The sequence below is a fragment of the Taeniopygia guttata genome, chromosome 8 (assembly GCF_048771995.1).
Source record: "Taeniopygia guttata chromosome 8, bTaeGut7.mat, whole genome shotgun sequence".
NCBI classification, from domain to species: Eukaryota; Metazoa; Chordata; class Aves; order Passeriformes; family Estrildidae; genus Taeniopygia; species Taeniopygia guttata.
The window spans coordinates 23,389,773-23,415,762 of record NC_133033.1 but is presented as its reverse complement, the minus strand read 5'-3'; the positions used below and the strand labels follow the sequence as shown (position 1 = coordinate 23,415,762).

The following is a 25,990-nucleotide window of genomic DNA, read 5'->3' as shown; positions in this document are numbered from 1 at the left end:
AATGGCCCTGTTAACAGGCAGGATCTAGTAACTTCCTCATTCCCTGTATCACACAGCTCTGACCAGTCACGCTCCTGTTAGCAACTTACCTTTGCTGGCAGCACTACCAGGTGCATCACGTCCCAGCTCCATCACACCTGGATCAAAGCAAAGCATTAGAACAGTACAGAAACAAGCACAGAAGGAGAAAACCCAAGTCAGGTGCCTGCAGTCAGATAGAGCTAATTACAGACCTCCATGATTGAAGTCAAGGCAGTCACATCTCATCACACAGGCAGCTCACACTGTCAGCCCCTGTGCAGCCCTGCTATAGGGCTGGGCTGCTGTGGGCAAGAGGGCAAATACTTAAGTAGTGCCATCAGAGCGAATTCAAGAGGAGCTCACAGTGATGAGTTTAGTGCACACCAGTCTGTCAAGGCTGGGCTCCAGCCAGCAGCTCCCCTTTAAACATGCTCCTGTTTTGGCTGAGATGCAAGCCACAGCCAATGGGCCTCTTACCCCCTAGCTGACAAGCAGTTAAAATCTTATGGGCCTATGTTCAAGTCCTAATACTTAGGAAGTAAAAACAAGTACTTACCTCACAATGAGAAACATTTGGAAGCCTGTAAAGAAAAATTTGCTATTAGGAAGGGCCCAGCAGGAAGTCATAGCATTAAGAACAGTTTTAGTCAAGTACTGTATCAGGGTTTGGTCAATTTATCCTCATGGGGATCAGAGACCTGATTCAACATTAACATCATTTACAGTAGGCTGCAACACTCCTATCCCCCCCTTCTGAAGGCAGGTTGTGAAGCCATTTCCCAGCACTCTAACACTGAAATGTTCATTCCTCAACTCCAGAGCATGCTGAAATTGCACGAAAGAGCAAACCTTGCAATTGCAGAGTTCAGTGATGTGAGGTTCATGTAACAAAGTTGTGCATATTACATATTAAAGATAACCATTTTGGACTCTAAATTCACAGTAATCTGGGATTCACCATTTAGTTTTAACAGGAAAATTCTAGAGATCATAAACACCACAATTATTTGATGCTCTTACTGTGCAATACAGGAAGCTGAAATCACACTCAATGGTACTAATATTTGCCTCACACTTTTCAAGAGCAAAATGAATTTGCACGCATCTCTAAAAGCAAACTCTCAAATGCAGCACAGACAAAATTAACATTCATCTAAATAGTAAAGGTTTATTAATTACCTTTAATTAGGAAGGCCTTGTCTTCATCAACATCAGTAACAGTTGAAATGGTTTCTCACACAAGAGGCATGAGGCTCCTCAGTTGAGGGCAGCCTGCAAAGCAACAAAAAACTTTTAGAACCTGGAGCACTGACACTTGATTAACCTTATTCTGCTATATTTTGTGCTTGACTTCACAACCACATCCTACTCTTTCTATTAATCTTTCTAATTTATTTAATATTTAACCCACTTACTGGTCTCCTGAGATAAATTTTTAAAATACATTCATGGAGCAAAAAAAAAAAAAAGTTCACCTTCAGGTTCCCACCTGAAGGCGATTTGTTTGAAATAGCCTAATCTACAGGAGGCTGCATCAGAGAGGAGGCGAAAGACAGTGACTGATCACCACAGGTTGTCTGCTGAACTATGCAGTCATCACACAGCAGCCTTTCCACACAGCAGGGATTCAATGAGTTTTCACCCATGTCAGCAATGCAGTACTTACCTTGTAACATTTTATAGTTTAATCTCCCTGCAACATTGTGCCTGCAACAACAGAAAACCAAATCAGATCCCTTCAGCCTGGGTACCCAAGCCCACAGCCCCTGCAGGGAGATCCCAAGAGGCAGATACATCAGATAGGGGCGAAGTATGTGTTCATCACAGGATCTTCTGCTGAACTATGCAGTCATCACTGTATCTGCTTTGGAATCGCAGTCCCAAGCAATCGCCTCTTGTGACTGCTTTGACAAGGAAATTTTCCCAATTACAACAAGTATTTAGAAGTTTAATACTAGCAAGTATAAACTGTTTCTGGTCTTAGTGGAAATGAATTCTAAAACACGTGCCATTTTTCTTACTGCAGTGTTTTAACAGCTCTGTGGAAGAAGCCTTACATTAAATATGTATTTCTTACCAGGTGATGATGCTTCTTTTCCATCTCTCTGAAGTTCAGGATTCAAATCCTAGAAGTAAAATATCTGTGAACAGTATATTCTGCAGTGAAAGCATTGAGGGAATTTTAAAGTTGCTGTGCCTCAGAAAACTGTAATGGTGGTATAAGTGATCATCACTCTCTTGGTCAAGAGTAGCAAATAAGTGTCATCACTGCGGCACCAGAGGGATAGCTTTACTCAAGGAATTAAGCTGTCTTCTGATCTCATCAGAGCAGAAGATGCTCTCTAGACAAACACTAAGCACAAAATTATATTGTCAAGAATCTTTTTTTACCTTGGGAAGAAGTAGCTTTAGGTCTCCACATCTGGGGGGCAGATCTGAAAAGAGACAGAAGAGTTGGAGATATTTGCAGAACAAGGGAGCTTCTCTGGCAATCACATTAGAAAGCCTCAGCATGGAGTTTTCAGAAATCACTTCTGTCCACTACTCTTATACTGAAACCATCATAGGCTTTGAGATTTACTCAGCATCAATCCCCATAGTTTTCCCAGCAGAAAAGTGAGGCCTGCCCAAGACACTACAGGCAATGCCTGAATTACAACTGTTGACACTAACTCCATGATACAGCAGCACTCCAGTCCAACTGGTGTACACAAACCCAGAATTTGTTAATTTCAACTCTGTATTTCAAAAGCAGTTATTTACCTGCGCTGAAGCCACAGGAAGGAGGAGTGTAGCTGATATACGTTTATCTGAAAACAAGAAAGCAGGTAAGTTTTTCTTCTTCCAAAAAAGATGCAATACTCACAAATATTTTGAAAAATCCAAGCAACACTCAAAATACTTTTAAATTTTGGCTCTTTAAAGGATTGAGGCCACAAAAAAGAATTGCTTTTATTTATCTTTAAGCAAGATGTAATTACTAATTACTTTGTTTTCTGTAACATCAATTCTGGTGTACTACCACCAAGGCAGCCAGGAACTCTGACTGCCTTAAGGGCCCAGTCGTGTCTCAGCCTTCCCGGATGGGTAAGGCCATCAGAAGTATTCCACGCCCAGCTCAGATATGTTGGCATTCATCACCCTCTCAGATGTCCCTACCAACAGAGTTCTCATCACGTGCTGAGCATATGGAAGTGAAGTGAGTCGATCCTCTCTACACGTGCTGAATCAGGACTCACAAGGACACGGAGCCCAACCCTGCACAGGTCTGGGGCCGAGCGTGGCCGCAGGTGCCTGAGTGCACAGTGCAAACGCGTCCCTAACCCTCCTACACTGCCCGCACACCCCAGCTCTGTGGGGACCCCCAATCCTTCCATAACGCTACTGCTGCTTTCTGCACAACGCTTCCCATTTATCTGCAAAAACAAGCTCCTTAAAGCGCAGTGCAGTTAGAAAAAGCCCAAACGCACAAAACCCGGAGACCCACCGCTTGTATTCACAGCGGGCGCATGACCCCACGTGCTCCAGGGCCCCATCCTACACGCAGCACACCGGCAGGCCAGAGCTCGTAACTCAACGCCTGAGGGATTTCCCGGAGTCGCGCTGGGCTCCGCAGGACCCGCCCTGTACATCCCCAGGGCCGCCATGAGGCAAACTCCCGGCGCTCTAGGCCGCGGGCCAGGCCCGGCCGCGCAATCCACGTCAATCCTCCCTCGTCACGTCCCATCGGCGACCGGCCCGCGCCCGCGGGGCCCCAGGCCGCCCCCCGGAGCGGCAGCACCGCGCCCCGAGCGCGGAATCGCCCCCACTCACCGGCGGCGCCGCGCGAGGGACACCCACCCCTCATGGCGGCGGGAGCGGAAAAGGGAGCGTGACCCGTGCCCGCGCCTTATATAGCGCAGGTCACGTGGCGCGGCCTCGGCCACGCCCACCGAGCCGCGGTCGGCGGGCAGGGGCGGGGCGGGGGCGCACGGTCCGCACGGCGTTTCCTTCCGGGGCGCGGCCCGCGCTGGAGCGTTTCGGTTCCGGGCCGGCGCGGCGGGCCCTTCCCACCCCCGGCAGGTGAGGCCGGGCCGGGCCGGGCCGGGCCGAGCGGGGCGGGGCGGGGCCGGGGCGCGGAGCGGCGAGCCGGGGCTGCCGGCGGCGGGGGCACGGGGGTGGGCTCGCCCGCCCTCGCAGCCCGGTCCGGGGCGCGGCGCGGCTGTCACGGTGAGGAGCAGCCGCGGGCCCCGCCGGAGGGCTCCGGGGGCGCGGAGACAGCGGAGCCAGCGGAGCCAGCCGGCTCTGAGGGCTCTGCCGGCTCTGAGGGCTCTGCCGGCTGTGAGGGCTCTGAGGGCAGGGGCTGCGGCGGGCTGGGCACGGGCCAGAAGCCGCCCCGCTGCCTCGGCTCGGAGTTACGCTCGGGTTCGGAGTTGTTGCAGTCCCGTTGGAATGTGCGAGCAGCCAAATAGGCGTGTTGGGAAGAAATCGTTACCTGTGAGGGTGGTGACGCCCTGGCACAGAGAAGCTGTGGCTGCCCCTGCATCTCTGGCAGTGTCCAAGGCCAGGCTGGACAGGGCTTGGAGCAAGCTGGGACAGTGGGAGGTGTCCCTGCCCACGGCAGAGGGTGAAACGGGATGAGCTTTAAGGTCCCTTCCAACCTAAAGCATTCTAGGATTCTGAGAATGTCTCTCTGGGACAAGGACAGGACCCATGGAATGGCTGGAGTTTTGTCAGGGGAGTTTTAGTCTGGATGTTCTTCCCCAGAGGGTGCTGGGCACTTCCCGGGGAATCGGCACAGCCCCAAGGCTGCCAGAGCTCCAGGAGGGTTTGGACAACGCTGTCAGGCACAGGGTGGGGTTGTTGGGCGGTCTGTGGAGAGCCAGGAGTTGGACTCAGTGGTCCTTGTGGGTCTTCCAGCTCGGGATAATCTGTAAGATTTACCGTGAACTTGCCCAGTCACGGTAAATCTCAACCCAAAAGCTGAGAGTTTTCAGTGCAGCTTCCAGGGTGACATTATCTGCTGGGTGGTCTGTCTCTGTTTCTTACCTGAAGGATCCACCCGCTCCTGGTAGCTGCCTCACCGCGAGATAAGGGAAGTCTGAGTCTCAGCTGGTGACACTTGAAATGGCATTACAAACAGTAGTGTCTGTGTGTGCCTGTGCTGACTCAGCTCAGCCTGCCTGTAAAGGTGGCTGGAGGTGATGGCAGAGACAAGTCAGGATGTCATTGCCCTGTGGCTGAGGTGCAGAAGCTGACTAGAGGTTCCCTTGCCCAGAGGGGCAGAAATCAGCCTCTGACGGGGCAGTTGGAACCAAAAGGCAGATTCCCTCTCCCCAGCCTCTGCGTGGCTGATAAGATGCAGGTTCCTCGACACTGGGGTGAGCAGAGCTCTGTGGGTTATAAAGAGTAGATGGATTTTCCCAGCCTTCAGAGCAGGAGCTCACAGATGTTTGTTGGGCTCTCTGGGGAGCAGCTGCCTTCGGACCACAGCCATACCCAGCCATGCTCAGCAGTGAAGGTCTGATGATGTTTTTTCCCCTTCTCTTTCTGTATATCCCAAGCCCAGCCTCTGCCTCCCTTTTGCCTCCCTGGGTGCTTGTGGCCTTGGCAGGGGTGTTTCACCCTTGCCTTCCTTGAGAGTGTACTCTGAGGCTTGTTGTTTTAGGAACAGCTGTTTTGGGAAGATGGTGAGCTAATCCTGCTGCTAGATCCTCCAGCAGAACCAAGAATGACAAAGCTTGATGTTCACAACTGCTCTTGGGAGAGCCCAATTCCTCTGCACTTCATTTTTTCTTTCTTTTTACCTCCTAAAGGGGAAGGGGGCAGCAAGTTTTCTTCTTACTACATCAGAAGAAAAAAAAGAAGGCAGCACCCCCATTTCCTTCCCACTGCATGTAACTCACAGCACTCCAGGTAAGATGTTGGGTTTTCTATTTCCCCTTGTTCTGTGCAGTTGATGTTCTGCTCCCAATGCTGTGTTGACACAGACCTGTGTGCACTGTGGTTTCCTGATTTTTGTGGGATTTGTTGCTTTCTCCAAAAGATAGGGAAGGACATGGAGCAGTTGGAGCGAGTCCGGAGGAGACACCAAGATGATCAGAGAGATGGAGAAGCTCTGCTGTGAGGGAAGGCTGAGAGAATTAGGGTCGTTCAGCCTGGTGAAGAGAAGCTTCAGGGTGACCTAATTGTGGCCTCCAGTACCTGAAGGAGCTGACAGGAAAGACAGAGAAAGACTCTGGACAAGGGATGGTGTGACAGGGTGAGGGGAAATGGCTTCCCACTGGCAGAGAGTAGGTTTAGATTGGGTATTGGGAAGAAATTGTTACCTGTGAGGGTGGTGAGGTTCTGCCACGGGCTGCCCAGAGAAGCTGTGGCTGCCCCTGGATCCCTGGCAGTGTCCAAGGCCAGATTTGGAGCAAGCTGGGATAGTGGGAGGTGCCCCTGCCCATGGCAGGGGGTGGAACAGGATGGGCTTTAAGGTCCCTTCCAACCCAAACCATTCTGTGATTCTGATAGGGGAAGGAGGGAAGAAGCCCAAAGACCTGGCACTGTTCAGCTGTACCTTGTGAAGCTTTGTGCACTCCCACCTGACTTCCCTAGGGACACACAGCCATCCTGCCACTCAGAACCCCTTAGCACACCTCCACAAGATTGACAGGCTGTCCTGCAGCTTCATGTTTAGTAACTGGGTTTGCCAAGTTTGCACAAAGCCTGTTTGGGCATATGGACACGTGCTATGCTGCAACATTCATAAATTCCACATAAAAAGTCCTCCAAAGGCAGACGTGCTCTTCGTTTGCCAGTTCCCTTGATTCAGAGATTCCTCAGAGTGGGCACTGTGAGCCTTGGTATTCCCAGACTGCTTGAAATGGCTTTGACATCTGCAGAGCTCTGCTCAATCCACACTTCAGATGCTATCTGGCTTGGAAGCTGCTTTATGCTATGAGTGGACTTTAACAAGCTTAATTACTTTCTTTTTTTCTTTTTCTTTTTTTTTTTTTTTTTTTTTTGATGAGTTTACATCTCATTTTCATTCATTCCAAATTTTTACCATATATGGTCATGGCTTATTTTCAAACTTTGCCAGAATGAAGTGTGATGATGTTGATGATGTGGTGGTGCATCCCCCAGTCCCCCTCCCTGCCCCTGCTCTGAGATCTCCTGATAAGCCTTGCTCTGAGTGGTGAAGGGTCCCCCGACTGCTCCAGCTGGGCAGTGAGATGCTCCCTGAGCCTGCCAGGAGCTCTTGTGTGATAGAGGTGGGAACAACTAGGAACATCCCAGCTGAGGTGGGGAAAATCCCATTATCGCTCTACTTGGGAAAGAGTTCAGGAGTTACTGACCCTACAAAAAGTGATCCTGAGTGAGGCCCTCTGAGCTCTCCTGGGCCACAGCTTTTTTTTTTTTCACACTAATGTCATATATTTTCTGGCATGTGTCAGAAGTATGATGGGTATCTCAGGATAACAAGGCACTTAGGATGCCTTGAGGTCAGATATGTGCTGACCAACTTTTCAGAAGTCTCAGGAGGATTTAGGTCCCAGTGTCTCCTTCCCAGTCCCTGTTTTACAAAGGAGCTTTCCCTATTACCTTCTCTTTTCAAGATGCTTAGAAGGTACAAGTGGTGAGAATTTTAATCCATTATGCAATCAGGTGCCTATTTTTAATACCTGTGCCATTTTTAATGTTCTTTTTACATGCAGATGTGCTTTTATTGAGGCTGGCAGAGCAAAGTGTTTCAGGCTAAAGCCACAGGGAATGGGGGTCTGTTGGGGACTGGTTTAGCAGAACTCTTGTGCAGGGGGATGCATAACATGGAGAGATCAGAGAGATTTTGGGATGTGTTTTTAAGCAATCTCAAACACATTCATAACAGAGCTGCTGCCAGGTGTGTGGCAGTTCAGTGGGTGAGGAAGGTCTCTAAAAACTCCAGTGTTTCAAAATGTGTGGAAGCAGGTGAAAAAAGTTCTAATTTCAAATGATTGGCTCTGCCAATGATGGGATCTTTTTCCCCTTTTCCAGTAGAGTGCACCTGCAGCTGGGACAGCCATGGAGAAGAGTGGGAACATTCAGCTGGAGATTCCTAATTTCAGTAACTCTGTCCTGAGCCACCTGAACCAGCTGCGCATGCAGGGTCGCCTGTGTGACATCGTGGTCAACGTGCAGGGCCAGGCTTTCCGTGCGCACAAGGTGGTGCTGGCTGCCAGCTCGCCCTACTTCCGTGACCACATGTCCCTGAACGAGATGAGCACCGTGTCCATCTCTGTCATCAAGAACCCTTCTGTTTTCGAGCAGCTCCTCTCCTTCTGCTACACTGGCAGGATATGTCTGCAGCTGGCTGACATCATCAGTTACCTGACAGCTGCCAGTTTCTTGCAGATGCAGCACATCATAGACAAATGCACGCAGATACTCGAGGGGATTCATTTCAAAATTAATGTGGCGGAGGTGGAAGCGGAATTGAGCCAGACTAGGACGAAGCATCAGGAGAGACCTCCCGAGTCTCACCGGGCGACACCAAATCTAAACCGTTCCCTGAGCCCACGTCACAACACCCCCAAGGGGAGCCGCCTGGGCCAGGTTAGCACGGTGCTGGACATCCGGGAGCTCAGCCCACCCGAGGAGTCCACCAGCCCCCAGATAATCGAGCAGAGTTCCGATGTGGAAGGCAGGGAGCCCATCCTGCGCATTAACAGGGCAGGACAGTGGTACGTTGAGACGGGCATGGGAGAGCGCGGGGCGCAGAACGACGAGGAAGTGCGGGTGCTGGGAGGAGTGCGCATTAAGACGGAAAACCTGGAGGAGTGGCTGGGGGCAGAGCACCAACCCTCGGGAGAAGATGGGAGCAGCGCCGAGGAGGTCACGGCCATGGTGATCGACACCACGGGCCACGGGTCGCTGGGCCAGGAGGCTTTTGCCTTAGCCTCCTCTGGAGCCAAAGTGGTCAGGCCAACCAGCAGCGAGATCGACAGGTGGGTTTTCTTAAACTTAATTATTCACCTTGGCTGTAAGAGGAGGTTATGCAAGGTTCTGACCTGGCTGGGTCAGTCGCTTTGAAACATTTCCTCTTTCTATTTCCTTTGGCCATCTTAAGCATAAGAGTGAAAGGGTTTTTACCTGGTGTTAAGAAGTGTATCCAGTTTGGGTAATAGTATTTTGGTTGGGTGGTGATCAGACCAGGATCTCCAGGTACAGGCTAGCTTGGCAAATTACTTAATTAGCTCTTAGATGCTGCAATCTCTACCTCTCGGTGTTTCAGCTGAGGTGAGATTTTTTTTTTAAAGAAGATGTTCAGTTCAACCTCAGTAGATACTGGACTCAGCATTTGGATTAATGAGGTCATATACAATATGTGTTACATATTTCCATTGCACTGGTGCCTTCTGGCCCAGAGATCTGGGGATGGTTCTGGCTGAGAAACAAGCCAGACACCAGCTGTAGGTCAAGGTCTTCCCAGTGATGCATGACAGCAGTGGGCCCTGGGTTTACATCTTCTGAGGCAGTTGAAATGGGGAACCTGCTGGCCTCCACTGTTGTTTTGATTTATATGAGAGAGCAGAAAGTCTTTTTTGAAAATGAGTGGTGAAATCTGCTGTGTTTGGATTCTCCATCCATCTTCTCCTCCGCTTCAGCGTTTGCATTCTTGCCCTAGGCTCAGGCCAGAGAGTGGATTTGATAAAGGGCAGGTCTGTTTTATTTGGGAGGGGGGTTGTAGTTCTAGGGTTTCCCTTCACATCTGCCTCTCTTCTAGCTCAGTCCCATGGGGAAGCAGCTACCTGGAAGCAGGGGATATTCTGTCACTTGTCACTTAATAAATCAATCAGTGGGAACAATCTTGAGCTGGCCTTTGGAGAGCGATGTTTTCCTACTTCCTTAGCCCTTTTCCTTGGATCAGCTAGTCTCTAGTATCTCTTTTGGCACTGCAGTCTGTATGCACTGTGTCCCACCTCTAGTCCATCACATCCCTTATGTTTCACACTGGGAATGGAGGAGTTGGGTGCTGGAGGAGAGATGTCCTCTGAGAAATGGTTTCTGTCCTGAGTCACCAGGCCCATATTGGTTTATTCATGATAGCAGCCCCTCTCTATTGCTGAACTGGAAGCCAAATGACTCAGTTTTATTTTGCAGATGTTTAGACTGAAACCATAGACTGGTATAATCTGGTATTTCCTTTATACTTGCACTGTTCCACTTCCAGCATGTTAGCTGATGAGGATGAAGAGATGCTATATAGATGCCTCTATTGCTCACTCATTGCTCTAAACACTGTAGTGACCTGATGCCCATTAAAAATTCCATTTCCCCTCCTCCCCACCCACAGATTTAGCCCTTCTGGCAGCATGGTTGCTGTGACTGAGCGGTACAGATCGAAAAGTGAGTCTCCCGGGCGGATGGATGAGCCTAAGCAGCCCAGTTCCCAGGTAGGCAGACCAAGATGTTTGCAAGTAGATGTTGGTTTGAAGGTGAAGGGGACTTCGTTGTGATGAAGTGTATTGTGTAAAATATATTTTCTATTTGCAAGCAATAATGTGTGTGATCCAAGGACCTTTTACTTTGGCAAAGGATCTACTTGCTCACAGGAGAACATGTGCTGGGCAAGTACGATTTAAAATGGATTCTGGCTGTTGTTTGGGATTTTGGCCAGATACCTGGAAAACACAAGGAGTTTCTCTTGTTGTTTGAGGGCATAAATATTCATCCTTATTTTGGGCAGGCCACCAACTCCTGAGGAGAAGCCCCATTTGCCTGCAGAGCTGGATCTGCCCTCAAACACTGGCAGCAAATGCCTGAGCAGAGGGAGGAGGTGTGGCTTGGCTTCTGTGGAAGATGGGTGATAACAGCTGAATCTTTCTATGCCGGTACCAAGACCATTCCCAAAAGCCCTCCAGGCACTACACCAATAAACCTTTTGGGGTGGAGTGTCAAAGAGCTGTGGAGTTTTAGAGAGGCCTCTGTCTCTTCTCCAAGGGACTTGTGTTGCACAGCAGACTTTGCAACATAAAGGAGCTCTGAATTCTCTGCTTTCTCAGGCACAGTTTTGGGGTAGGAGGGAGAGATGCACAGAAATGGGAGGGCAGTGGGCTGTAGAGTGCAGCAAAGTGGGACACGGCAGTAATACCTGTGCCTTATCATTTTGGTCTAATTTAGTTGCATCCAGTTAGTGTCACAGTGCCACTGTAGTGCAGGCATGTCAGCCAACACAGTGCAGAAAGACTCTTGTGAGCCTGACAGGTAGAGAATGTGTCAGTGTGTAAACAAAAGACTTGGCTGGAGGTGGGGAAGGAGATACTAGGCTGCTTTGCTCTTGAGTAAGACCAAGTGAAGCAAGGGGGAGAAGACTGTGATTGCTGTCTGCTGACTTTGTTAGACATTTCCATAAAATGACAGATACCTTTTTGTTCCTGTTTTGCAAAGCTTTGTTTTGTGTCCTCAGAAAACATTGCAAAAATTTCAGGTCAAACCAACCCTCTAGGGGAAATGTGACATACTAAGCAATTTTAGCTCTGCCTACAGAAAAGGTACTCATTCCTCTGTTGTGAGACATCCTCAAACATGAAACCTTAGGCTTTACACACCATGGGGAAGTATCATCACCTTCCACTCTCCTGGCATTGTGATATCCATACTAAAATAGCCTGCCCGTGATCCTTGTCCAGTGGTGCTGGTAGAATGGAAAGGAAACCCGAGCTTTGTGTATCTCCTTTATTCCTCAACAGCTTCCCTATGCCTCTACAGCTGGATTCAGCAGCACCTGGCACAGTACACTGATGCTCATGCCTGTAGAGCCCTGGCTTGCAGAGGAGATGCCCTCCTGCTGGTGGTGTCTCCACATGTGGCACCACTGGGAAGCAGCACTGGGGGACTAAACAGTGCATCTCCAGCACAGAAGCTTTCTGGAGTCCGTGTGTTTCTGCTCAGTCTGAGTAGGATGGCCAGAAGTGTCTGTCCTGAGAGCAGGCTTGTGGTCCAGGTTGCTCTCGGCTGTTTGTCTGTGTGACTTGAGAAAATGCAGAGGAGTCCTTGCTGTGCAAGCTGGGTCAGGCACATCCTTGCCTGTGAGGCCCTGGGGCTGGGATGGATTTACACAGCCAGGCAGGCAAATGTGACTCGTTGTAAAACGAACTCTAAGTGACATCTGAATAAGTACCTGTATAAAATGACATCTGAAGAACTTTCAGATATGGTTTTGTGGTTTGCTCCTTTTTGTTTTACTGCAAGCTCATTAATCGGCGGCTTTTTTTTTGACTTTTAGTAAGGAAAACAGAAGGTGATACACCCAAGTCTTTTAATTAAACTGGCACAAATTTTTTAGAAAGTAACAAGTATTGACATGTGGTCCACAACTGAATTGGTGGCCAAGTGCCCTTGTGTTAAGGCTGTCTTTTCTTCACCAGATCCAGGGAATGGCTTGGCAAAAGGGGCCTTTGCAGCAGTGGTTTCTAATTGATTGCTCATTTGTCTTCAGCCCTAGGGCCCCAGTTAAGCACTTAAATGTGTGCTTGAGGTTGCAGACATTAGTGCTGCTGATTTTGAGGTTTGGCACATGCTTTACTGGCTGGACCTGGGCCTGATCTTCTCTGCAACTTGTTTTAGGCTGCTTGTTATTTAAATCTATGCCATTTCCTTGGCAGGGGGAGGAATCAGCCATGCTCGGCGTGAGCGGTTACGTGGAGTATCTGCGGGAGCAGGAGGTTTCAGAGCGCTGGTTCCGGTACAACCCACGGCTCACGTGTATTTACTGCGCCAAATCCTTCAACCAGAAGGGCAGCCTGGACCGGCACATGCGGCTCCACATGGGCATCACACCTTTCGTGTGCCGCATGTGTGGGAAGAAGTACACCCGCAAGGATCAGCTGGAATATCACATCCGCAAGCACACGGGCAACAAGCCCTTCCACTGCCACGTGTGCGGCAAAAGCTTCCCTTTCCAGGCCATCCTCAACCAGCACTTTCGCAAGAACCACCCCGGCTGCCTGCCCCTGGAGGGGCCGCACAGCATCTCCCCTGAGACCACCGTCACGTCCCGGGGGCAGGCAGAGGAGGAATCCCCCCCGCAGGAGGAGGCCGTGGCAGTGGGGGAGACGGCACAGGGATCTGTGTCCACAACCGGGCCGGATTGAAGCGCGGCTCTGGAGTCCCAGGAGAGAGGACCGTCTTCCCATTCCTGGCTCTGAAGAGTCAGCACCAACCCGGCAGGCTGGTACTGTAATTAGTGCAATGCCACCACTGAACAGAAAGAAGCTCCCAAGATGTTGCCAAAATAGAAAAATCTCTCTCTTTCTCTCTCTCTCTCTCACACACCCACACACACACCCATAGAGTGTTAAATGTTTTTCTCCCTTATTCCTCCTCCTCTTGGAGAAAAACAGAACAACTGTGTCAATCAACTTCTTATTCAGGGATCGACAGGATTTTAAATTTTTTTACTGTTCTGTAGAGATCTGGGACAAGCAGTCATTTGTATTTCTGGACAGCGCTGTGGCCCAGCAGGGCGTCCTGCCGGCAGTGCCGGGTTCAGCCACAGAGCCATATCCACTGCTCCCGCTCGAGGGGAGAGCAGGGGCAAGGGGCCGTTGCCTTTCTCCCTTCCCCAGGTAGTTGCCACAGCAAAGAAAACAAAAATACTGTCCTGGTGGAACCTGCCTTGCCCGAGCATATTTATCCCTGTCCTATTTTGGTGTGTCTCTTTATGTTTTTATTTAAACTGTTATTTTAGGGCTTTGGGCTTGCCCGTTCCAGGCATGCAGCCCTGGTGCCCCTTGTTAAAGTGGGCACAGCTACAAAGTGGTATTCTAGAGGTCAGCAAAATGTGAAGGAAGTACTTCAGCTACTGAGAGTGGAATTTAGCAGCTGTGAGGTTTGCATGAGACTCTGATGCACTGAGAGAAGGGCTGGAGGGGTCTTCTAGAGGAGGTTGTCCTCTGCTGGTGCTGATCTGGAGAGCTCAGAGCACTCTGAGATCCTGGCTGGAGAGCTGCCGTGCTTCAGGTGGTGCCAAGGATTAGGAAGAGATTTTCTGGAGCTGCTGAATTGTGGAGTTAGAGGCTGGCTACCAAAGTCCTTTTTCACCCCTGCTCCCCCCTCGACACACACTTGATCTTTTAGAACAGCAATACGGGATATGGGAATACTGCAATGCTGTTGTCACAGCCGAGCAATCGCAGGTGGTTGCTTTTAAACCTGTTTCTACAAACTAGTTTGATAACTTTTTTTATCAATGAAACACAAAAAGAAAAGAGAACCCTACTCTATTTCCTTATAACAGTTCAGGAGACTTAAAAGTGAACAGTTCCTAGAGCAATCACAACTCTGTCCCCTTGCATGGACTTAACATTTTTGTATTCTGAGTAGCTCTGATGTTTAGAGCAAGTTTAGCAAACCTGGAGAGACATGCCTGCGTGTGTATTGTAGGTGTTTGCACGAGCTTACATGGTTCATAACCAGAAAAGCATGGGACAGGCAGATAAGTGCAAATATCCTGACATCTTTTTTAAAAAAATATGCAATATTTTAAGAGTTTTCTCTAGTTCTGATGCCAAGTTGTTCATGATGAAGGGGGGGGAGTGAACAACAGGTTACGCGTATCAGGTTTGGTGAAGGAGTTCTCTTGAGGATGTATAAAGTGTATATGATGAGGAAGGGTGAAGTTCTGAACCTTAAGGTGATGGGAGGAACAAGGAGACATTGAAAAAGAAATACACTTCCTCTTGCTTCAGCAAGAAAGCTGGATGAGAGGTTAGAGCGGGGGCTTAGGCAGGAGACTGACCAAGTGACAATAAAGCTTGGCCTGCTGTCTGACTGCAGTTTTGGGCACATGGAAACATCTCCAGCCCTTGCTTTCCCCATCTGCAAATTGATACTTGGAATCATTTTCCTGCCCCTTTGGAGGGAGTAATTTGGAGCAGAGTGATGTATTCTTGCCTTGATTTATAGATTTTTTTATGTGTGAGGGATCTCACTGTTCCTCCCATCTCTCTCTCAAAAAGAAATGTGGCTCTAATGTGGTTTTGTGTGTGGGAAAGGGCTCGGTGCCAGTATCATGTGTAACAGGGATGTGATCCTACAAGAGGAACCTTTGCAGGTGCTCTGAGCTGGGTACCTGCAAAGTACCATTTCATTGACCATTTCAAACAGGAAAACTGATTATTTCACCTCTGTTTTCCTTCTGTGCCTTCTTCCTCCTCTCCTGTCAAGGGCATCCATCACACAGGGAGTGATTTGGCCACCTAACCAGCTCCGTCAGGTTTCCTGGCAAAGGTCAAACATCACAGTACCAAAACAGTGAGGTGGCCAGAGAACAGTGGCAGAGGATGAGTGAGAGGGTGGCCAAGGTAGGTTTTGTTGCAATCAAGGTGCAGGGAGGAGTGGAGATGTGCTGCTTTAGTCATAGCTTTTGAAGTTACCAAAAATGAAAAAAAAAAAAAAGTTAAAAACTTTGAAATCCTATCCGTTCACACTAGAGAGCATAAAAAGTTACTTTTAGTTGCTTAAAAGATTTTTAAGTGTTTTAAAATAGAAAATTTAAAAGAATACTACCAAACTATAAAAACATAAAATTATTTATATACATATATTATATAAAAATATAGTGGGAAAGTTTCCCTGCTAAGCTTGCTGTGAAGAGAAGGGTGAAGGTGCAGTAACTGCTACACAAGCAACATTTTTCTGAGACAGATGGCAACCGTAGTGAAGAAGGGCTGACATAAAATGGTGAATGCCTTTGTTTCCATGGCATAGCTGTGAGTTTCTTGAGCAGGTTTTTATTTTACTGTATCAATACTGTGAACGGAGAAGTATCCAAACAGTACAGGATGCCAACAGTGTGTCCTGTTTGCTGATTCACTACTTCAAGTGGCCTGGTGAAAACCATGAAATTAGTCCTTCATACCTTACTAGGCTGAAAACAAAGCTTGTGAAAGGTTTTTATTTTTTCCTCCTTTATGTTTGCTTTTCTTTTTGTTTTTGTTTTCTTTTTTTTTTTTTGTGCAGAGGTTGCCACTGTATAAATTATTTCTGATTGCATGCAGAAGAGCCAATATTCTTGCCCAGGCCTCGTTAAGGTGAAGTTTATAGCTTGTAGCTAGAGTCAATATAAGGTATGGTAGTGGGAATCATTTTGATATTATTTCTGTACATTTAATGGATGTGTATGTATGTGTGGGAATCATGATGTCTAATATTTCTTGAACAGCGCTGAAAACAGTTCAGGCCCATCTGCACTAGACAGTGGAACCAGTTCTGAAGGAATTGTTACTGAACATTTCTTTCAAGGGTTGGCTTCCTGAGTGCAGATGAGACCAAGGTTCGAGAAAAAAGGGGTTGGAGGTCCTGTACGGTATGGAGAAAACCTCATGTGAATTTTCTGGCAGTGGTGTAGCTACTTTAGAGGTGCTTTCCCTAACAGAATGATACTGTGTCCTGTTGCCTCTGCGTTGGTGTGGCTCTTTACGGTTGCACCGAAGCTGTGGAGAATCAGATGCCAACTTTCCAAGTGTGAATGCTTCTGTGATGGGTTGAGGCACAGCTTTGCATTCCCACATCTAGCTGCATCTTGTTCTGCCAAAACTGTGATTTCAACTGTGATTTAAGGAGGATGTGAAGAGAACTCTCGTGTTTTAATACCTCTGTACGTAACATTTTTGTCTGCTTTAGAGTTAGGGCTTACTAACCCATTTGTTTTCTTGCCTCAGGCAACAGGGAGAACACACTCTGGTTTTACAGTTTGCTTTCTTGGAGGTGGACATATTTCTTAGTTCTTTGCTGTCAAAGAACTCACCTCCCAAATGTGAAGAGTTGTGGTTATCTCCTTAAGCCTGCAGCAAGCCCTGGTGCCAAGTATCAGCCAAGTGACATGATGGTTGCCGTGGCTGTTCCCTGCTGCTGCCAGGTTACCTGTGAATAGCTGTGAAAATAGCAAGAATTGTGTTAATACTGTGTTGCTGCTTTGGAGAAAAGCTAAACCTCTTCGTCTCAGGAGGATGACTGATGTGAAGCTGGGAAAAAGAGAAGGCCAAAATGCAATGAAAGGATGTGAGAACAAATTGTGCTTTGTATTTCCAGCAGCTAGAGAGGGATGAATGAGAGGCTTTGTGGAATGTGGATTTGTTGCAGGAGGCTGAGGACATGCTTAGAGCTAACTTAGTAAGATGCAGGAATAGCTCGGTGAGAGGCAGAGCAGCTAGTGCAAATGGGCAGTCCCTCCTTGTCCTCTCAGCATTATCCACCACCAGGTTCAATCATTGGACTTTCCTGCATCTTCTCTACAGTATTCTCGAGCTGTGACCTGTATAATTTAACTTTAGTTGGGTGCTGGGAAGAACAGAAAGCATGTTGTGTCTCTGCTGCTGTTTTAAACCCAGAGAGGTCGGCAGCAACTGACCCCGTTCCCATCTGACAGCTATACAGAGCTGGAATAGCACTGGGAACAAGCTGAAAAGCATGGTGGGGCTGGCTCAGCACACAGGGCACAGAGCCAGGATTTCAGCCCTCTCTGAGCTCAAGGTTGAAATACATGGACTGGACAGCTCTCACTGCTTGTCCTGCTCTCATTTTGTGACAGCTCCCTGGCTGTGTTTCCATCCCACACCTCTGCAACAGGAATGTCACTTAACTGTGAGATGCCCATTTCAGGAAGTGATTCCAAGCAGTCTGCTTTGGGAGTAAAGTCCTGCCACTTTCGGGTGATTTAGCCCTAACAAGGCCTTTGCAAGAGCAGAGTTGTAGCTTTTATTTGCTGCTGACTTCATCTCTCCTGCAGAATCCAACATATAAATAGGAAGACAGCTGCAAAGGTGCAGCTGGTTAAACGGATTTGGGTGGAAGGTGGTCTCGGAGGTAGATAGGATCATGCATCTTGAAAACCAACAAAAAACAGCACTTAAAATTATTTAAACTTTACCAAACTCTCCTCTTCGATCTATGACATGCCTGCCAATTTAGCCGTTTCACCATCCAAATGTTTCTGCAGATTAGTGACATCAAATGCTGTTCAGGCTCTGCTGGAAATATTTTGGAGATGGGAGAAGTCCCTGCTCATTGCAAGACGGTTGGACTAGATGATCTCTAAAGGTCCCTTCCAAACATACTATTCTATAAGTTAAGAAGCTGTAATTCAAGGAGACTTTTTGCCAGGGTTTGGGCTCTGAGTTTTCCCTGGGAGCTGAGCCTGTGGCCAGGACTGCAGTTGGAAAGCCTGGGATCCACTGCCATAGCAAAATAATTGTAGTGAGCATTGCTGTGGTCACAAGGTGAGAGCCATGCACAGAGTTTTGATATCTGCAGTCAAAGGGCCTGAAGAGGAGCTCAGAATCCTTAATTTAATCATTGTCATTCAAAGGGTATTTTAAAATAAAATACAAATGTATATATATATATATGTTTGTAACCAAATAGAAGTTAGAACTATGCAAAGAATACTGGCTGCTTCTTGAAACTAAAGTCTACCAGAACATTTTGGAATAGAGTAGATTTGGAGTAGACTTGCTGTGGAGTTTTTGTTTTGTTTTGTTTTATAACCAGTAAAAGGCAGCAGACCAAAGTTTTGCTGCAGTTACTCTTACTAGAAATGTAGGTTATTCCTAACCTGAAACCCATTCAAGTGGGTTATAAAATTATCTGAAGAGTCCTACCATCTCTAAAATATTTCCATCTGCTGAAAGGCTTTGGCTTGGCAAACATAAAAAAACACAGAGGCTGGGAATTAGGAGAGACTGAATGTAATGTTTGGGCTGATGGAATCAAGAAAGGACTGGGAGCATTTTCTTTTGGATGTAGGATAGAGTTGGTTTCAAGGACTCTTTCTATGTGGGAAAATGTCCATTGCTGAGATGGAGGCAGTGATCAGAACATCCCCAGGATGAATTCTGGTTTTGATGGAGGTATTGGAAAGCTTCCTGCTGAATCTGATGGTACAAGAGTTTAGGCTGCTGGGAGAAATTCCACATGATTTCTGCCATTTCTTTGTGTCAGATCTGATCTTTGCTTTTAGGGTTAACTGCAATATATCTGTAACTTTCAGTGAGCTTTGGCTTTTTATTCCTGGAACTGTAGACAATTCAGGTTTCCCATAACATTATCCTCATCCCAACTGTGAACAAGTTACTACTGCTTCTTATAATTTATTGTCTTTCTGTTCCTGAATGTCTGTGTGATCCATCTGGTCACCAGCACCACCTTCCAGTGCTTCATTAGCTTTTATGCACAGGGAATTGTTGCAATGGATAAGTTGACCATGCTAGTTGGAAGAGTAGAAGCTTTTGGAGAATGAGTTTTGCTTCCTCTAGCTGTCATTAGGGAGTGCACACACACACACCTGTATATACATATATAGAAACAAATATAATGTGTTTCAGTATAAACTCATTTAGCATTATTCTTATTTAATTTATATTTTAATCTAGTTGTAAACCAAAGTATTACAGCTTGTGAAATGATGTCTCTTGGAAATAGGAGGAACCTTTTTTAGGTGGGAATTCTAAAAGGTCTTTGGTGACAAAAACGTGGATAGGAGTAAGACTTAAGAACTTGTGCTCCTGGGGAGTTGCAGCATTGAAAGGATTTGAAACTTGCTGAGTAAAGTTGGGTGGTGGGGCCTTCTGAAGGTGTTCTTCATGGTCCTTAAAAGTTTTGTTGTAAAACAAGGATGTTCTGGCAAAGCTAGAAATAAAGGGGAGAAAACAGAAAATCAGACTGTGACCTGGCACAGCCGGGAGCTGGGGAGGAAGCCACAAAACCAGCCACTGATGTATTTAGTGTCTAATTTAAACTTTTAGGAAATGAGCCATTGCTATTTAGTGGTGTCTAGAAGTGGTTGGGGGTTTGTTAATAACTTCTGTGAAGGCACGTGTTCTGCTGTCACCAATGGGAAGAAATAATGGGTTCAAAGATAAGATCTTGCTGGTTTTTCTATGCCAGGGAATAATTACCTACACCTTTCCAAGGAATTAGCAAGTGCTAAGAACAAATTCACCTCTAACATGTCCCACAGTCTTGGCAGCGGCTCTGCTTCCTCTAGGGAGGAGGAAGACAGTTGAAATAAGGAGAGAGCTTACCTGCTTTCAGCCCTGGCTGGTGCTGGTGGCACTGGAACCACACAGGGGAATGGGTAGAAAGGTGGAACAGCAACAAAGCATCACTGGGAAGAGATAGTGCATGTATCTGGCATGCCATGGATGCTGTGGGCAGGGAAATGCTGGTGTAGAACCTGCACAGGGGCAGGAGCGTGCAGGAAATGCTGCTGCCCCGCGAGACAGGTGTCCAAAGGTGCCTGGCCTGGCCCATGACAGCTGAGCAGCAACAGTGTTTTCCTTGCTGGAGCTGTGAATAGTTAAGAAGGAAAAGGGATCAGTCCCCTGTGGGGGCAAGATTTGGTGTGAGCATTTCAAAAATGCCATTGAAAGGAGCTGAAGGGTGGGAAGTGAAGTGTGGAAAGGGCAGTACTAGACTTCAAAGTGCCATTTTCTGAGTTTTCTAGCAAGTGTTGAAGACTGAAGTTTGTTTTTGTTTCAAGCTCTTTCTCCTTTACCTATATCATTTTTCCTATTTAAACTCCACAGCTCAGGGGAGGGTGCAGAAAAGATGGAGCCAGACCCTTCCTGGAAGCACACGGTGGAAGGAGGAGCAGCAGTAGGCAGCAGTTTATGCAAAGGAAAATCAGGTTAGGTATAATCAGACATGATAAGCCATTATCTCACCATGAGTACAGTCAAACAGCATTGGATCAGGTTGTCCAGAGAGGCTGGGAAATCTCCATCATGGGAGAGTGCAGCCTCCAAGGTCCTGTTTCCATTAGACTGTGCCAAGCTGTACTTTTGTTACCTTTTTTTTTTTTAGTTTTATCATGTAAAATTGGCAGCTTTACTGGCCTTCCTAGTCTGTATCAGTTAAACTTTTGAAACATGTTCAGGTATTTTTAAATACTGCTGTGTAAGTCTCTTGTTTAATCTGACATATTCTGATTTATTATTCTACTGCAGTTACCTAAGGCAGTACTTAAATCAGTGCATTAATTTTTTTGCAGACTTTCAATTTAGTTTTTGATAATGTACCTAACACCCTTCCCCTCAGATCTATGGTGAAATGGCTGCATTATTTTTATACTGCAGTGAGGCTTATTTATTTAAACCTTCCCATTACCTTTGCAGTCAGACCCAATATCATTCACTATGAAACTGTGAAACTAAGGAGAAATGAAAAATGAAGTTGGATTGATTCATTTACTGCTAGACAAAAAATACAGAAAGTAGCAGTAAAAAAAAAAAAATACAGTTTAAATTAGTTATTCAAATCACAGCATGGTTTGGGTTGGAAGGGACCTTAAAGCTCGTCTTATTCCAACCCCTCTGCCATGGGCAGGGATGTATTCTGCTAATTCCAATGGGAGTTACTGAGTCTGGGGCAGGGGGAGGAGTCACAAAACTAGTCTCAGAGAAACAACTTTTAACTTGATGATACCAATTAATTGGTTCCCCATTTGGTCAAGTTTTAAAAGCTGTTTCTGAATTACTGTGAGGCTTTTCTTGAATCCTTCTCTGCCTGGTGACCAGCATTGGTAACTGAGCACTGCTCTTGCCTGCAAGAGGCCAGTGGGAGGAGGGTGGCAGCAGGGGGTGACACTAACAAGAAGTGGACAGTGGACAGTGCAATTCTTGGGCTGACAGATTGGATTTTGGGAAGGGGCATGAAGCCCCAGCCCCACTGTGGCTGTCCCCAGCCCCAGGGTGCGCTTTCAGTCGGTGTTTGTTTGCAGGGGCTGTTTACAGGGCAGCCTGGATCTCCGCCAGAGGTGCAGGGAAGGAGGGTGTAGGTGGCATGCAGGCACTTTTCTGATGTGTTAGAAGATTTCCTAAGCTGGGGTTGTGCTGTTGGGGGAAGCACCCCAGGTGGGATTGAGAGTAGAATTTTGTCATACCCTTTGCTTAAGCCTAATTCCTTGGGCTCCCCTAAGGCACTGGTCTGGGCAGAAAGCTGACACCAGACAGCTCCCAGGGCTGTGTTGTCACGGGGCAAGTGCCAGTAAGGAATATTGGGAAGGGAGAGAGGAGTGGTGTTGTTCAAATAAGGCATGGTTCTTTTGTGTTGGTGGGTAACATGGCTGACATTTAGGACAGCCAAGAGTAATCCTGGGTGGCAAAACAGACTTTTCTGAACAAGGTCTTTCAGAGGCTGAATGAGGAGGAGAATGGCATGCACCTGTGTGTTCTTGCAGTAACATATTCCTCACCTCATGCCCCGCACTTGCAGGGAGAATTAGTGAAGGATAAGAAGACTGGATCAGATGGTAATTCATGGAAATGGAGGTGAGGTATTCAAAGCACTGCTTTAATCTGAAAAGGGAAGGGAATGAATGCAGTTTTCCCAAGCCTCTAGTGTGTTGAACACTAGCTGAAGCTCCCATGAGCTGTGTCCCCATTGTCCCCAGAGCTCCCCTCATTTCCCCGGTGTCACCCCACCTTTCCTGCACAACACTGTGAATATGATATCTGTAGCTCTTTCTAAAACTTTGGTTTTTTTCCATTAAAACTGCTCAGAGCGGGAAATGCTGTCCTACTGCAGGAGCAGACATGATGACCCAAAACAGGGCCTGGATAGTTGAGTAGTGGGAGAGAGAATTTTAGGAGTTAACAAGGGAAGTGGCTTTGTATAGCAATTTGCTAATCAAATTTCATCTTGTAACACACTTAACTGACAATCAATTTCTAAAACACAAAAGCCTCTTAGAGGAAATAGTCAAGTATATCTTAACCAGAAAGATTTAACTGGGATAACTTAATAAAGAGCACAGGATTTTTTCCTCTTTTTTCTTCCTTTTTTTTTTTTTTTTTTTTGAGCAATTACTCCAGAAATGGAGTCGCATTAAGCAGCAGCGTATTCACAGGACAGTAACTACCTCTCTCTCTTGGAGTGCTGAGGTTACCACACTACACACTCTAGCAGCAAAGCTTTCACTTTAAAGAGATTTGTTTTCCTTACCTCTGTGTTTCAGAAATGCAAGTCTGCTTTGTAAAGTGACTCTAATGAAAATGGCATCTGGCAGGAGCAATGGGAGTCCCTTGCGGTCCACAGTCCTTCTTGGCCTCCAGTTCCTTACTGTGACCCTTTGCAGGTTGGCCATGGGGCTGTGACAGTTCAGGGGGACTTCGTCATCTCCCGTGTGCTGCATAACAGTGAACTGTCCCCTGAGCCAGCGCTGTAAAACCACATTCCTGCACTGGGAAATCAGTTAATGGTGGGGAAGGTAAAGGAGAATCCATCTCCCTCCTGCCTCCAAGGCAGCAGTAAAAAAAAAAAACAAAAACAAAACAAAAAAAAAGCAATAAGATAAAATACAAACACTTTTATATGTTGTTCATTAGTCAGCAGATCTGACTCTGCAGATTTATATATATATATATACACACATACAGAGAGCAAATCTCTCATGTGAAAAGGTGCCATTTTTTTTTCTAAACAGTCCCTTTCCAAACTAGAACAGCACTTTAAATAGGTTCCTCTTTAAAAAAAAAAAAAAAAAAAATTAAAAAGCAAACCCTTTTCTGCCGCAATGCACTTTAACTCGTCAGACGAGTACAGCTGTGGCTGCTGGGGACACAGCTGTACAGGCAGGCAGCTCCTGGGCAGCCACAGCTCGGGGGGAGCAATGCTGCCACACCCTTGGGCATGGCAGCTCTACCTCCAGCAGCCCCCCACGCTGCCCGGAGCAGCCCCGCCGTGCCCAGGCACTGATGGGGCTGGTGGCTGGTAGGAGACTTTGGAATCTTTCAAGAGAAGCCCACCCTTGCCTGTCAAGAAGATTTAAACCCCGTTTCTTAACATGTCAGAAGTTGCACCCAGTTACAACCCAGCTGGCGGCCCAGGGCTGAGCTGAGCTGAACAGCAAAGCCAGGAGAAAGCTGTTACTGGGGTTGTGGGCTTTTTCCATAACATGACTATGGAGCCCTCGTCAGTTCTGTTTGTTGGGTTTTTTTTCTTTTTTAATCCAAGTTTGTGTGTCCCACATTGATTCTGCTCTGAGCTGGTTTGCAGAGTAACCATTTGTAACAGAAATTGTGCTGTCACCTTCAACTAGTGACTATAAATCAAACCTTTTTAGGACAGGTGTCCTAACACTCAAGACTTACTTTCACAGTTAAGAAATTTCCTGCTGTACTAATTATTCTTTTTTTATTATTTTATTTTATTTCTGGTTGCAGTCCTTATTTCAAGAAAAAAAAGTCAGTGTTCAGACTAGTCTGGAGTAGGCTGAAGAGTAAGCCTGCTGTAACTTGTGTATATCAGACTGTTCTTCAGTGATTTTCCAAGCTGTTTCCAAACTGGCCCTCCATGGCTGCTTCTCTTTTCCTCTTCCAGCAGGCACTGGCAAACAGAAGCTCCATGGCCGTTGTGTCCAGGGACAGCCAGCGCTGCTGGAGGGGGAGGGCAGGGGTGGCAGGGGAACCAGAGTTGGGAAAGGGGGAAATAAAACCAAGGTAGAGGGGACTGTACAATTGCATTGAAAGCAGTTTAGCAAAAAGCGCTCTCGTTGGACAGCTTTAAGAACAATGTGAATGAGAACTTAGCAACTTGGGTAAGAATCTTGGAAAATTCTATAAATGTATACTTGAAATTCTGTTTGTATTAAACAAAATGCATTTTCTTCTTTCTTTTAACACTGTGTAAAAGAACATTATGCATGTGAGTGGTTTGAGAATTAAATGGTTTAATACTCAGATCCTTGTCTGTGTCTTATAGCTGACAGGTCCTTACCCAATGTGGATTTTCTGCCTGGTCCTGGCTGTGGGCAGCTCTACACTCTCCTAAGCTGAGCAGCCTGAGAGGTTGCACAGTGCCAGGCTACTGTTCCTGGCAACTCACATGGCTTCTGTCCTTTTTGGCTGAGTTTTGTCTCGCCTCCTCAGCAGGCTCAGTCCTTTTCAGTCTCCCCAGGAGGATCAAGCCATGTGCTCTTGCTGCAGGCCAAATTTTGGATGTTTTCCCAGCTGCCTATGGCAGGGGAAGCATTTTGGTTCAGTGCCATGCTAGGGAGGCCCAGGCACTGCCTCAGCCCTCCTCTTTCACCAGTGTCCACCTCCACAGCCTGGAGCACAGCTGAAAAAGGCAGTGATTACAGGAGGTTGCGTGTCTCTCAGTGACGTTCACAGGCAGGAGATGGGATCCAGCAAGAAAAGCCACAGTGGTAATTGCCAGAGGAGGGCAGGGAGAGGAAGAGCTGCTTTCTGACCTCTTTGTTACTTTCTAAATGCTTCCCCTTTTTTCCCAGGGTCCCAGCCCGTCTTCTTTCTAAGGAACTGCTCCAGGGGAGCATGTACCTAAAGGAGCCCCTAAAGGACACCTCTCAGATGTGTACGGTTTGCCATGGTCTGTGGGACAATGGAGGTGGCTCTCCATGTCCCAGTCACACACTGCTTGCACAGATGCTCAAACAATCCTGCTAGGAACAGGAAAGAGTCAAAACCCTGATAGCTTCCAACACTAGATGCCCAGTGACCAAAGATCTGACATACCAGCTTTATCCAAGTTAACTCCCTCACTGCTTGGCTGCTCTAGCAGTTCCTGCCAAGAGAAGCCTTTACAAAGGTGGATATTTTGCTGGTCCTACAAAATCCAGAGTAAATGGCCCACTGGGGAGTGCAACCCACTATCTGCACACACCACTTCCATCACCTCCTGAGGACAGAAACTGTGCTTTCACTGTTTGGTTTGAAACATCTGCCTGAAATAGAGAAATCTTCTGCATCCTCAGGACAGCCCTGCCAAAGGTCTTACAGCAATACGGCCACCCTAAGAAGACAAGAGGTCTGATCATGTGTGGCCTGGCAGCAGGCTAGGACACCTCAGCTCCTGGAGTAAACTTGCAGGTGAAATAATTAATTTTTATCAGAGCTACAAGTACCTGTTAGCTTACCTGGGCACTGTTGTGGTTCATGGGCACTGCTGCTACAGTAACTGTTAGATGAAATGTTAGCATTAAGAAGAGTTTCAAAGCCTT

At 47.1% G+C, this 25,990-nt stretch overlaps 1 protein-coding gene and 5 non-coding genes across 8 annotated transcripts; 1 reads left to right on the top strand and 5 right to left on the bottom strand.

Moving 5' to 3' along the window:
• Positions 1 to 1,547: 1,547 nt before the first annotated feature.
• LOC115496319 (small nucleolar RNA snR60/Z15/Z230/Z193/J17) lies at positions 1,548 to 1,631 on the bottom strand. Its single transcript, XR_003961792.4, has one exon. It is a non-coding gene; the product is annotated as a small nucleolar RNA snR60/Z15/Z230/Z193/J17 (small nucleolar RNA).
• A 178-nt stretch (positions 1,632 to 1,809) lies between these two features.
• LOC115496322 (small nucleolar RNA SNORD77) lies at positions 1,810 to 1,882 on the bottom strand. The gene has a single exon (XR_003961795.2). It is a non-coding gene; the product is annotated as a small nucleolar RNA SNORD77 (small nucleolar RNA).
• A 333-nt stretch (positions 1,883 to 2,215) lies between these two features.
• Positions 2,216 to 2,297, bottom strand: LOC115496310 (small nucleolar RNA SNORD24). The gene has a single exon (XR_003961783.4). It is a non-coding gene; the product is annotated as a small nucleolar RNA SNORD24 (small nucleolar RNA).
• A 227-nt stretch (positions 2,298 to 2,524) lies between these two features.
• Positions 2,525 to 2,591, bottom strand: LOC115496323 (small nucleolar RNA SNORD75). Its single transcript, XR_003961796.3, has one exon. It is a non-coding gene; the product is annotated as a small nucleolar RNA SNORD75 (small nucleolar RNA).
• Positions 2,592 to 3,122: 531 nt separating this feature from the next.
• Positions 3,123 to 3,212, bottom strand: MIR2989-2 (microRNA mir-2989-2). The gene is given in 1 exon segment (NR_049046.1): positions 3,123 to 3,212. It is a non-coding gene; the product is annotated as a microRNA mir-2989-2 (primary transcript).
• Positions 3,213 to 3,946: 734 nt separating this feature from the next.
• On the top strand, positions 3,947 to 24,710 carry ZBTB37 (zinc finger and BTB domain containing 37). Of its 3 annotated transcripts, XM_030279420.4 has the most exons (6): positions 3,947 to 4,083; positions 5,817 to 5,916; positions 6,047 to 6,262; positions 8,026 to 8,975; positions 10,325 to 10,424; positions 12,636 to 24,710. In XM_030279420.4, the coding sequence occupies exons 4-6, from the start codon at positions 8,053 to 8,055 to the stop codon at positions 13,122 to 13,124; spliced, it is 1,512 nt and encodes a 503-aa protein (XP_030135280.4). In that variant the 5' UTR covers positions 3,947 to 4,083; positions 5,817 to 5,916; positions 6,047 to 6,262; positions 8,026 to 8,052; the 3' UTR covers positions 13,125 to 24,710. The 3 variants fall into 3 exon arrangements, with proteins under 3 accessions (XP_030135280.4, XP_072788777.1, XP_030135279.4); XM_072932676.1 differs by lacking the exon at positions 6,047 to 6,262 and having other exon boundaries at positions 8,029 to 8,975; XM_030279419.4 differs by lacking the exon at positions 6,047 to 6,262.
• Positions 24,711 to 25,990: the final 1,280 nt, after the last annotated feature.